Raw genomic sequence first — 12,152 nt, 5'->3', positions numbered from 1 at the left:
CCCCCGGAGAAGGGCCCGGCCGCCCCGGCAGGGAGGAGAGCGGGCTCCGCCGTGGACCGTGTGCCTCAGCGCCAAGTTCGCGCGTCTGTTAGACAGCGCCGGGGATGGCGGCCCCACCGCCGCCCCGGGGAGCCTGTTCCTGCGCTCGGCAACCCTTCCTCTGAGGAAATTTCTCCCCGTATCCATCCTAAACCTCCCCTGGCGCAACATGGGGCTGTTCCCTCCTGTCCCATCGCCTGTTCCTGAGGACAGAGACCGCCCCCCCTCCTCTCAGGGGGCTGTAGAGAGCAGAAGGTCTCCCCTCAGCTCCTCCTCCCCAGGCTGAACACCCCCGGGGCCCTCAGCCGCTCCGCACCAGACGTGTCCTCCAGACCCCTCACAGCTCCGTCGCCCTTCCCTGGACACGCTCCGGCCCCTCAGTGTCCTTCTTGTCATGAGGGGCCCAAAACTGAACACAGCACTCACGGTGGGGCCTCCCAGCACCAAGTACAGGGGGACCACCACTGCCCCAGTCCTGCTGGCCACACTGTTCCTGATACAGGCCGGGATGCCGTTGGCCTTTTGGCCACCTGGGCACACTGCCGGCTCCTATTCACTCAGCCGTCCACCAACACCCCCAGGTCCTTCTCGTGGTGCAGCTTTCCGGCCACTCCTCCCCAAGCCTGTAGCATCCATGGGGTTGGCGTGACCCCAGACCCGGCCCTTGGCCATGCTGAACCTCTCACCATTGCCCTCAGACCATCCGTCGGGCCCGTCCGGAGCCCTCTGCGGACCCTTCCGATGCTCCCGCCCAGTTCGGTGCCATGGGCACGCTGAGGGTGGTGGGTCCTGCCCTCCCGCTCGGCCGGCGAGACGGAGGGAAAAGCCTTTCGTCGTTGGAACATTCAGAACGATTTATTGAAGTCAACCTCAAGCAAAAGTTCAAATCAGTGGAATGTCATTAAAAACCTTTCCAAATTAATCCTCACGGAAGCAAAAACACATCTGAATTCCAAAGTATTTGTAAAATAAAAAAGGCGACATCTCAGTAAATATAATGTACAAAAATTATATGTTCCTACCATCACAGACATTCAGTAAGAAGCTAAAATATTACAGGCAATTCTAGATATACTGTAACTAGTTGACAGTAAGCTATCTATATACAGGTTAACCAAGCTTTACAGGTTTCACACTATGCAAGAGAACATAGGCCGAACAACAAAACCCCCAAAATATCGTATATCTCAAAGTCTATGCGGCAACATCAAGTCATAATACAGTAATGCCCCAGTGGAACATCGCCAGGGAAATTTAACACTACTTCGTTAGTGTCAAGAGCTTCTAGTCAACTTCCAAAAACTCTTAAGATATCGACTTCAGTGAATATTGATGCTTTGCTATTAAAGACTCGAGTGATTTCGTTAAAATAACATTTCACAGAATCTACAAAGTTTGTTACAGATAAACAAAGTCTACAGAAATAACGACTCTACAAAGGTCATCCTTACAGATAGAGAGTACATGGGAATGGAAACGGAATCTGCGGGTTCTGTGTTGTGCAACATCGCTCGCGTGGGAGCCACCGGCCACCGCTCCCCACGGCCGCCCCGGGACTGCGCACCCTCCGCCACAACCCGTCCCACGGGGACACCACCTCCTGGCCCGGCCCTCTGCGGCAACGCCGGCGCTGTGCTGGAGAAGGAAAAGCGACCCCACAAAGGAGACACAGCCCCACCAGCAAACAGGAAAGGTTTTTGTTTTGGGTTTGTTTTTTTTTTTTTGGCTCCTCCGGTCTGTTTACACCCCAAACGCAAGAACGAACTGCTCCGGAGGGGCCGGTGGGGATACCCGGAGAGGACCACCACGCAGCCATGGTCCACGAGCGCGAGGAGAGGCAGCTCGCTTCTCTCTCGTGCACAACCCCCCCGGCAGCTAGCGCCACGCGAGAAACAGGGGATGAGTGAATGGCTTTGGCAAATTCATACGCGTTTTCCCTTTTTGATTTCACATTAATTACAGAAGTCTTCCATGCAAAGCACAGACAGTTTCAGCTCAACAACTCCCCTCTCTCCAGAGCAGTGAGACAGCCCCTCACAGGGGTAATAAGGACCTGAGCTTGTCACTCAGGAATAGAATATAATAGCAAACAGCTTTTTTTTTCTTTTCCTTTTTTGCCTTTTTTTTTTTTTTTACTTTTCTTTTTTCCTCAGAACAACATTGTGAATACATCCAAAGTGTAGGAGTGTATCGTAAGTGCAAATGTTTTTGCTACACAAAGATAAATGGAAGGGGAAAGTTGATGACAAACCGAAAGCAAAGGGACAGCGTCACTCCAAGGCTGCCATCTCTCATGCAACACACCCGGTGAACACACACAAGTCTGAGACAGCGGCTCCGAAACACTCTCCCGTTTGCTGTGGATTCACTGTGCAGCGGGAGCAGAAAGTAACTTCGGGGAAGTCAAAGACATTGTCAATGTAGTATACAAAAAAAGTTATGTATAAATAAAAAAAGCTGTATAAGGAACCGCAGAGCTTCAAGTACATTAAACCCTGAATTCAATGAGGCAGAGGTTTCAATGTTAAAGTGACTACTTCGTACCAGCGTTGGACATCCCCCCTCCCACCCTCCTCCCCCACCCCACCCACATATTTCTGTAAAGTTTCCATATATACAGATTTTATGCTCATTGTTAATTACGTCTAGTAATTGTGTCTTTCCCATTCTATCCTGAAATTAAGATACAAGAAGTTTTTCAGAAGAAAGGCCAAAATTAAACATTCCAGCCCTATTACTCCATTTCAACAGACTCCCCAAGACCGTGGTGGTGACCAGAGAAGGTAATTTGCCCACAAAGTTGCCTTTAACATTATCCTTCCTGAGCTGCAAACGCCTTCAACAGTCTATCGCTAGGACACGTCTACGCTAATTATCTGAAAGCTACAATAACTAATGCTTGCACCATGTGTGTAGAAAATGGTAGAAACCAGCCATTGCACCATTTGGCCCTGGTCTGCAGAACATCTGCGCCGTGCTAAGGTGCGAACTGCAGAGGAAAAGCTCCAGTAAACAACAAAATCCCATCAACTTTGCAGAGCAGCTCAGGCGCCGCACTAGAGAGCGCGCAGGCGCGAGAGCTGGAGTCAGGCGTTCGCCAGAAGCGTGGTGCCATCTCAAAAAAGTAAAGGAAAAGTAAGGGAAAAGCGTGAGGGTGCGTTCCGTAAGGAACAACTGAGCGTCTGAAACAGCAGATTTAAATTCTCAACCGAAACCAGCAGCAGTTCTGTGGATTTCTTCCAGTCTCAGCATGAAACGACCAAACTACCCGGTGTTACTTATCTCACTTCAGAGAGCACACAAATTTAATTCAGCAGCTGACTCCTCCTCTAGTGATGCCAATTAATCAAAACAGCTGGTAAATCTTTTCCTTACAGAGGAATTGCATTATTCAGTTTGCAAAGAAATCGTAAAAATGTGTATTTTAGCATTTTGTGTTTGGCATATAGAACAAACCCCCTCCAGTTACCAAGATACTCAGAATTAGGTATTTTCTTATCTAAGAACATTAAAGTTTTTTGAAAGATTCACCTTCTCTCCAATAGCGTGAAATCCAGTTCAGACTTTTGTTCATAAGTTGTACGAGCTTATAAACCAATCTCCTATTTTCCCTTTAAAGTCCAAGCCCAGCTGTTGGCTATTATTAATCTTTTTTTGGTGGAAAAAAGGAGCACCTGTAAGAAGTTTGAAAACAAAGTTAACCAAGACATCGAGTGGCATGGCACAGGGGTAGCAGCAGGCCTCAATTCACAGCATTTTACAAGTTTTTAAGCCTTCTGTGAACCTTCGCACGTTCTGCGATACTCGGCGCAGCGGCACGTCCCAGCAGCGCGTCCCACGTGGCGACGGACGGCGCGCGGCTCTTGTCTGCTGCCGGCCACGTCTAACGCTCGTGAGGGCGTCCTGGTGCTTCCACACCGCGTCCCTCTGGTCACCAAGTCGCCACAGGCACCGCGTGAAACAAGCGTGTAGGTGCGCTCACACGATAGCATTTCTGCAATATTCAGAATGCTCTAAGAGAAAATCATTTGAACATTACCAAGCCTAATAAATAATACAAAGTAAACACATCGGGCCTTACAGACACTGTAGCAAGAGCTATGTTTGGAATTTCTGAACAGGTTAAACACCCCCAGTAAGAGCTTAAAAAGAGACATTTATCACACAAAATGTTAAGAAAAATAAAATCCTTTTGTAAATATTTTCGTAAAAAATACCAAAATATAGCACTGCTTTCAAGCAAGAGTAGTGTTTCAGACATTCACTGTAGTACAGACCACAAGGTGAAGTGCTTTATAGATCCCACGAGCCCTCTGTACCATGAGCTGACCCACGCGGTATCTGCACAGGCATGCCACCCAAGAGACCCCCACGTGTGGAGGAAAGGCATCTGCAGCCGCTCCGAAGATGAACTGCCAGATCAGTTAAATGGCACAGCAGCCGCTTAAAGAGATTGTAGTGTATTCTGTACATTTACCATTGCACGCAAAAGAATTTTCCCCCTGTACATAAATTTGAGGACAAGGAGGACACCAGCCAGAGACAAGGCGTGTTCTGAAATCCCACACGGACTTTTTCAGCCTACTATTTCCTTGAACTGAGAAGCGACCGTGTTCCGGTAGGTTTATGTAGGCAGTTTTTCAGAGACAAGGTTCTTAATTCTTAATTCAAAGGCTTAATTTAGCCAGATGCCAGCAACACTTGACATTAATTCTTTCCATCCATGATTGTTTTCAATACCCATTAGCAAAAAGCTAGCACGAAGTTAGCTAATACCAGTACACAAGTCAAAAGTACGCTCTAACTGTATACCAGGGCAGGGGGAGACACACAGTGAGACTCGGGGCCAGGGGAGGAGGTTCACCAAAGACTAACTTCAGCCTGGGAAAACCAGAACCCCTGGGCTCCCCGCACAAGACATGGAGGAGGACAGGTTTTCGAAAGAAAATCTGGAGCAGGAGCCTACCTAAGCCACTGCGAAAGCCTCGCTGAAGGAGCCTGTCTCTCTGCTGATTAACGGGGGAAATCAAAGAGAGAACTGTCTGACGAGGCTGAAGTTGGCCACTGTCAATACGGCCCCATTACCCAGACACAGAAAGTACCCTGATCATCGAAGAAGTGCTGAGATTTTTCTTAGCTCCATTTACAATGAAGATTAAAGTTAGAAGATCTCTCAGCGAAAAAATCTAAACATTCAATCAAAACAGATCCGCACATGGGCTGGATTCCTTAAGCGCTCAAATTTCTTTTGAAGCTAATGGGAGTCTGAGAAGGCGGCAATAAGAATCACAGTAATATAATTGCCATAAAACAAGTTCCGACTTGGCAGATGACAAACACACACAACAATCCTCCATCTAAAGAAGTCAGTGGCAGAGCTCCCGCTGGCAGGATTAAGACTTCAGTTCTGAGTGTGCTGCAGTATGTGACGGAGGGCGGGAGGCTCTCCTAACTACCAAGGGTTTCCAAATTAGGTGGGATAAAGGAATAACCACTGTGCAATTAAGCTCTTTCTGAATTTCCACCCATCTGCAAACATCGATTATAGCTCTCGAGCAAGGAACCATGATTTCTCCCCTCCTTAAACACCGCTAGATCTCGTGTTACAAGCACTTCCAAGAAGTCATACACCTGATTTCTCATAGGAAACACTTTACAATAATATTCATAAGTTAACATGATATATAACCTACCTTCTCGAAATGCCTTTAAAAATAAGTACTGGAATGAAGGCATTTCAGGGTCACCTGGTCTGAAACCCACCTCTGTCTTTATGGCATCTCAGTGTTACACCGAGTGGGGAGGCTTTATTCTTTTCATGAACTAGACATAAAAGTTATGTTGGCTTTGCTATTTTGTTTTTAAAGACACGTTGACTGATCAAAACGAGATCTTCAACACCCTTTAAAAATTAAATAAATAAATATGTTGCTATGCTTTGCTTTCTACACTCGAACATATTTTAAACAGAATATTCTTTTCACTGTCAAAAGGTCTACGTTTTTCTTTGAAGGCCAAGACGTTTCTGGTTTCCGACAGTAAGAGCTGCTGTAGCACATTCAAGGGTAAAAGAAAGACCAAATAATAAAAAACAAACACCACTGCCTGCTTCTGCTTGCTAAAATTAAATGGTCCCGTTCCCAGTTCACACACGACGGCTCCGATGATGAAGACTGAATGTGTCATAGCAGTCTCTTCAAGTTCATCGCCTGTTTGCTCCTCTTCTCCCCTCCCGTGTTTGTTTTTAACCAAATTCACTCCTTTGCTTCTTCTACAGGATTCTGTGGTTCCAATTTGCACTTTATCTTGCTCCAGTACTCAGGTGCCACAGGAGACTTGGGGTCATGTGCGGAGCAGCAGAGACGGCCATCCAACGCTGATGCCACCAGGGCTCCCTTCTCGTGATCTTTACAGAACGAATGAGGGCAAAACTCACAGAATGAAACTGCAGGATTGCTACAGATGTCGCACTGATGCCACGGACATTCCCACTTTCCTGAGGATGGGAGGGGAAGGGAGAAGAGAGAGAAGGAAGCTGAAATTAGTGCATTTCGGGGACAGCGCTGGCCTTTACCCCTTACTCCGGGTTGTAACTGTTCAGATGAATGCAAAGAAAGCTCAGAAAAATCAGCTCTTACTGTAGTCGCTACTTCTGCTTCTCATTTACAAGAATCTGACTGGAAACAGTTCTTAGTCATTTTGCATTTCTCAGGCTCACTTGGCTCAAAACATTGCTGCATGCGTAACCAGGGCTTCAAATAGTTAGATCAACCTTCTTTGGCATCAAGACACCAAATGCCTTGCAAGATTTTGGTTTGTACATTTTTCTGATTTGTAAGCATCTCTTATTGATCTGGACACAGTACTCGCTCAGGTGGTATCTCCAAATTAAGCTTTAGTTCAACTGCAGTGTACTTTAATGTAGAAGACTGAATGCATTAGTTTTGAAAAAAAAGCGAGAAATGGCTCAGAGAAGAACAAGTTGTGTAAAAATGTTTGAGCGTAAAAACCTCCAGGATCCCCAAACCATTCAGACATGTATTTGTGTGACCATGTGCTGAACTCTCAGACTGCAAAGGTACACTGAACACAGCAAACAAGGAAAACCAAAAGCTCCTTGCTGCCGTGCCCGAGCCTCGCTGAACTCCCTTTTGGCTGCGTTACTGCTGAGAAAGAGAGCACTCCCCTTCACAGGGACACCCCACACCACATTTACAGTGTGTCCAGACCCGGTCCCACAGAGTGAGGAGAGTACCGCGATGGGACTCCAGACCCCTAGAGAAGGTTAACGAGCCTATCTGGGCCAGGCTAATTCCCCCCGACGCCCCGAACTTCAAAGAAAAACAAAGCCACACAAAACACCTAACTCAAGTTGCTCCTGGTGCCAAGACGCTATCGCTTCTTTCTCCAGCAAATAAGCTACTTTGAGGATAGCTTCCACGTTTCTAATATGCTGGAAGGCACGTGACAGATCCAACTTCATTCATGGCAGCCTTTTCGTTAATTTAATCATAGACTAATCTGGACTTCCAATTTTCACTGAAGTCTTTGGAATCGGGAAGATTAAAGAGATAAGGGCTTTTACAAAATCCTGCAATCGGATTACGTTGTTGTATTGCTGCATAATTTGAGCCCCAGCTATAAAAAACAATGCCTTAACATGGAAAAAACTCAAATGGAAGATACGTGCCACCAGAATACAGTAGATAATTTAAACACCTTTACTGATTAATCGAGCCCTACACATCACACTTGCTTTGTCAGTGGTTTGAACTGTCATTTGATTTGCGCTTGATGACCTTGGGACATCAAGATGATGTTTACATTTCAATCAAAATGAGAGGGGGAAATTAGATTGAAGACAGAGATACAAGAAGAACCTTAAAGCGTCTTACAGTGCCTCTCTGTCCATCGTTTCTCATTTAGGAACACTGCCACCTGATGCACTTCTAAAAACGAGTGGTATTACAAAAGCAAATACGCTGCCTTTAATGTAAAGGAATACACTGCATTTCAGCTCAAACATTGTCTTGCTGCAGGCAGGAATAACGAATGGGAAGCCGTATGATTGCTCTTACCAAAAGGTGGCTGAGTCAGGTTAAGGCATAGGAGGTGGTATGCTTTGGGACAGTCCTTTTTATCACACATGACTAGCTCTCCCCCATCTCCACACTGGAAACAGTTGTCTTCATGCATCTGCTTCTGTTCTGTTTTTATTTTCCGTTTCTTCTGCTTTAATTTTGCATTCTTCACCTTCTCTTCATTTGCCGTTGCAAATGCTGTCTAGCAATTACAAAGACCACAGCATACAGTCACTTTATAAACCCCTTGATTAAAATTAATCTCATCGACTTTGGGTTATTATTTGCATGAAATATGCTTAAATTAAGTCTACTCAAAAAAGTTTTTAAGTTATAAAAGCCAGAAATGCCCATCCACATGTCTCCAAATTAACACAGTTTGCTAACTTAACTTCACCCTAGACACGATAGCACTACAGTACATAACTGTAAAATATTTAGAGACTTTCAAGGGTGGAAAGTATTACATAGACTAAAGTAAAAAGTTAAATAAAACAAACACCTCTCTTTGCCCTACTCTCACTAGATCTCTGGATTTGGGAAGAGAAGTTTCAATTTTCATCCATGTACCTTTGGACGCACTCCTAGGAAACCACTGCAGTTTTCTGCTCCACAATGACACTCGGTCCTACCATTGCCCAGGCAATCCAAGTTATAATTAAACGTTAACTCCATTCCTAAAATGTAAAGAGGAAGAGTTCACCCACACAGACACTGAGGAAAGACAGGGTTGTGACAATGACACTTCATGAGCATTTATCTCTTCATAGTCGGTGAGACGTGGCAGCAGTATGTTTTAAAAGGGCAAGCTTGAAATAGCGCCTTGATTTCATAAACTTTGGAAGTAGCAAATTCTGTCTAGATGAGACATAAGTAGCAGCTACACTATCGTCCAGACCCAGCTAAAATGACAGATCAGGTAAAACAGGGAACACGGAAAGATAACACCACACCAGACAAATATTGGTGAAAGCATCAACGCTATGGTTCAGTGTTTACATGACACAGAGTTAACACTGCACTTTGCAGCAAACCCTGTAGTTAGCTTTACCACTAGCTTTCAGCTTCAAACTATTTCTAACTATAAGATCCCTGCTGAAACTGGAACTCAGATGTTTGTCTCCACTCCAACAAATGACCAAGTTCCTATAAATGTCACTGGTATTAAGCAACTTCAGAAAAAAACCCATGGCCAAGTCAGGAACTTAGCCATTTCAAGACAAATGTACACATGCAAAAACACTGCCCTCTGTTTACCTGCGGGAATATCACAAAGAGCAAATAGTCCAACTCTAATGTCACCATTCACTGTCCACTTCTGTGTTTCACAGTTTGGATTACAACTATGGTTCATGAAACGAGAATAATTCCCCTTTGGGCCAGCATCTATTATCCGGTCCTTCAAATAAAAAGACAAAGACATATTTAGTACTTAAACAAAAAAAGGTTTCCTGCTGGTAAGTGACTACTAATGGCTAAAGCAGCAAAAAAAAAAATGTTTATTTTAAATTAGTTAAGTGGTAAGTTTTCCCTGCAGAGTTAATTTTATGAAAAAGTGTCTGAATATTTGTGCTTACAGAAGTGAAATAGGCACAGAGTGCACAACCCAAGGTACAGGCTATTTCATCTCTTCACCCATTCCACTCAAGACAAACACAGATGTTACCCTCCACCTGAGTGTCGGTAGGAGGGTAACATCAAACGTGGAAGGATGCTTCTGCCAGCAGTTTGCCCCTAGTTTCAAACATAAAGTTTATATTGAACAAGACATAATATTTACCTTGGTTACAGTTAACATATAAAAATTGGTTACGCTGTTTTCATGTGCACGTTTGATCCGCAATCTGCACTCTTCTTCATCAATTAGTTCGCCAACATACTCATTCACAAATTCACCCTGAGAAGTAAAGGAAAACAAAAAGAAATCCATGCTTACTACTTCGTACGATGACAACGGGAAGCAGCACAGAAAAAAGCATTTCCTACAGAAATATACTCTATTAATCATGAAAAGCATTAACCATTAACCATCTAGTAGGAAAGACGTGACTATGTGCACCAGGCATTTGCTGTCCAAGCAATAAGCCCACTCAAAATAAAAGGGCAGCAGAGCCAAGCTCCATGTCTGTGTTCACCACACAAGCGATATTTCTCAGCTCTCTAGAATCCTTTAAATTTTCATGCCTTCTTTTAAGAAGGACAATGAGACCATACTCATAGACTCCTAAGGAAACGTGAACTGTTACAATGGCAACTATTTTCACTACACACTTCACTTCTATTAGGACTTTTTGTAGTCAATAAACTCAGAACATTTGCAGTAACAAAGTTTTAATGAAACACAGATTATACAAAAATTGTAAATTTAAAAGAATTTATCGCTAAAAAACATGGCCAACAGCATGTTCCCTACTTTCACCTAAAGGAATTCAAGAGAGTTGGGACATGACTGTTGCTGATGGCTTAAAACACTTTAAAATAGCTATCCGAAATACTCAAATTCAAGTGTCCACAAGCAGCTGATATTTCAAGAAGAACTCTTGTAAGGTACAGTACCACCACGTTAACGAGCACTGCCCTGTCAGCTGTGCTCGGGGCAGGCGCCCCGGCAAGTGACTTCTGCGACACCCCGAGGGCTGCAGCGGGGCTCCGGGCAGTAACGCCTGTCCCTGCGTGCCCTCGCCTGCCGCCCTCACAACCCAAAGATGAAAGAAGAAAGCGGTAAATGAAAGGGGTAAGAGCAAAGCCACGTAATCTTCACATCAAGTTAAAATCCCCCCAAAATATGACTTATTTCCTCATGATGAGGAGCTGCAGGACATCGCTGCTATTAAGACGAGTGCAAATTCAAACTGAAGAAAATACGAAGGCAACCAAGAGTAAAAGAGTTCTCCAGAGTGGAGTCTTGAGGACGTGGGTTACACGACAAGAACAACTTGTCCTCAAGTCTCAAAGCATCCAATTCCATCCGCAGGCATAACTGCACCTCCTACTCTTCAGGTATGCTCAGCCATCTCCTTGTTCAGAAACAACGAAGCCTGCATGAGGAGGAGCAGAACACACATCCATCCACCAGACCCATTCCTCTGCAGAGGTGAAATCCAGGCCAATCGCCCTCGTGCTTGCCTCAAGGTACCAAGACTGCAATCCAGCCAGGCGAGGATTCTCACATGTAGATATGCCAGTGTAAGACTTTGTTATTCCTTATCAACTGCTGCGTATCCCACCCGAATCCCAGACTCGTATCCCCAGCAGTACAGTGTGAAGTGATACCGTGTACAGGAAAACCAAAGCGATCCGCATCCCGTGGCCTTCTGACAGACAGGGAAGAATATTCCCATTCCCCCTCCTCACTGACCGCACCCAGGGATCCCCTTAAGGACGCCAGCCGTGCTGGTATTTAAGCCAAAGCCTGTAACATTTCCTGAGGCTTGTCAGTCCTTGCTGCTTTTTGTTAGAATAGCAGCATCATTTCCATCAGCAGAAATCTCTGTATCTTCATTATTCTTCTCTGCCTTCTCGAACTTCTACGAACCTTTAAAGTTTGTTGTTCAACGCAGCTTGACCACCTCAAGCCCCTTGTTAATAATCCCGTGCGAGTTTTCTTCTGGAACAAATCCAGGCTGAAGAGCTGAGAAAGCTGACTCGTTACCAGATGTCTGCAACAGTAACACCACAAACTCCCTCACTCCAAGCAACCCACTAACTGGAACAAGTCACCAGCATGTTGCTGTGTAACAGCGTAAAAAGAAAAAGCAAAAGGGAAGACTTATAAGAATAACCCCCTGAAAAGGGGTTCCCAATTCAAGCCGATTCTACACACCCTTTGAGTTTCTCTCTTAATTTTTGATTGTCATTTGCTGGCTTAGAATAAGGATGAGGGGAAGACAAGAAGAAAAAAAAAAAAAAAAAAAGAGGAAAACCCAGGTGACATTTTGCCAGCCCGATAAGATTTCATCATCTTCAATGGCCTTAGTTTGGGAAAGAAACCATCATTCAAACTACTTTTTCCCAGACCGCACTCCCTCTTTT

The 12,152-nt window shown here is 44.9% G+C and overlaps 2 protein-coding genes across 2 annotated transcripts in view; both read right to left on the bottom strand.

Annotated features, from left to right (window-relative positions):
- The window catches only part of PPAPDC1B (phosphatidic acid phosphatase type 2 domain containing 1B), an 8,132-nt gene extending 4,273 nt beyond the window's left edge, over positions 1-3,859 (bottom strand). Inside the window, exons 1-2 of the mRNA XM_009881510.1 lie at positions 3,801-3,859; positions 1,795-1,806 (exon numbers count right to left, since the gene is read on the bottom strand). The gene's annotated coding sequence lies outside the window, so the exon portion shown is untranslated. The remainder of the gene's footprint in view (positions 1-1,794; positions 1,807-3,800) is intronic.
- A 2,040-nt stretch (positions 3,860-5,899) lies between these two features.
- The window catches only part of WHSC1L1 (Wolf-Hirschhorn syndrome candidate 1-like 1), a 34,203-nt gene continuing 27,950 nt past the window's right edge, over positions 5,900-12,152 (bottom strand). Inside the window, exons 19-23 of the mRNA XM_009881512.1 lie at positions 9,901-10,017; positions 9,378-9,519; positions 8,691-8,797; positions 8,118-8,322; positions 5,900-6,535 (exon numbers count right to left, since the gene is read on the bottom strand). Coding sequence (XP_009879814.1) covers positions 6,294-6,535; positions 8,118-8,322; positions 8,691-8,797; positions 9,378-9,519; positions 9,901-10,017 — 813 coding nt within the window. The 3' untranslated portion in view covers positions 5,900-6,293. The remainder of the gene's footprint in view (positions 6,536-8,117; positions 8,323-8,690; positions 8,798-9,377; positions 9,520-9,900; positions 10,018-12,152) is intronic.

This window comes from Charadrius vociferus, unplaced genomic scaffold (genome assembly GCF_000708025.1).
Source record: "Charadrius vociferus isolate BGI_N301 unplaced genomic scaffold, ASM70802v2 scaffold2823, whole genome shotgun sequence".
NCBI classification, from domain to species: domain Eukaryota; kingdom Metazoa; phylum Chordata; class Aves; order Charadriiformes; family Charadriidae; genus Charadrius; species Charadrius vociferus.
Note: the sequence above shows the minus strand (reverse complement) of the source record. Positions and strands in the feature narration are given on the sequence as shown.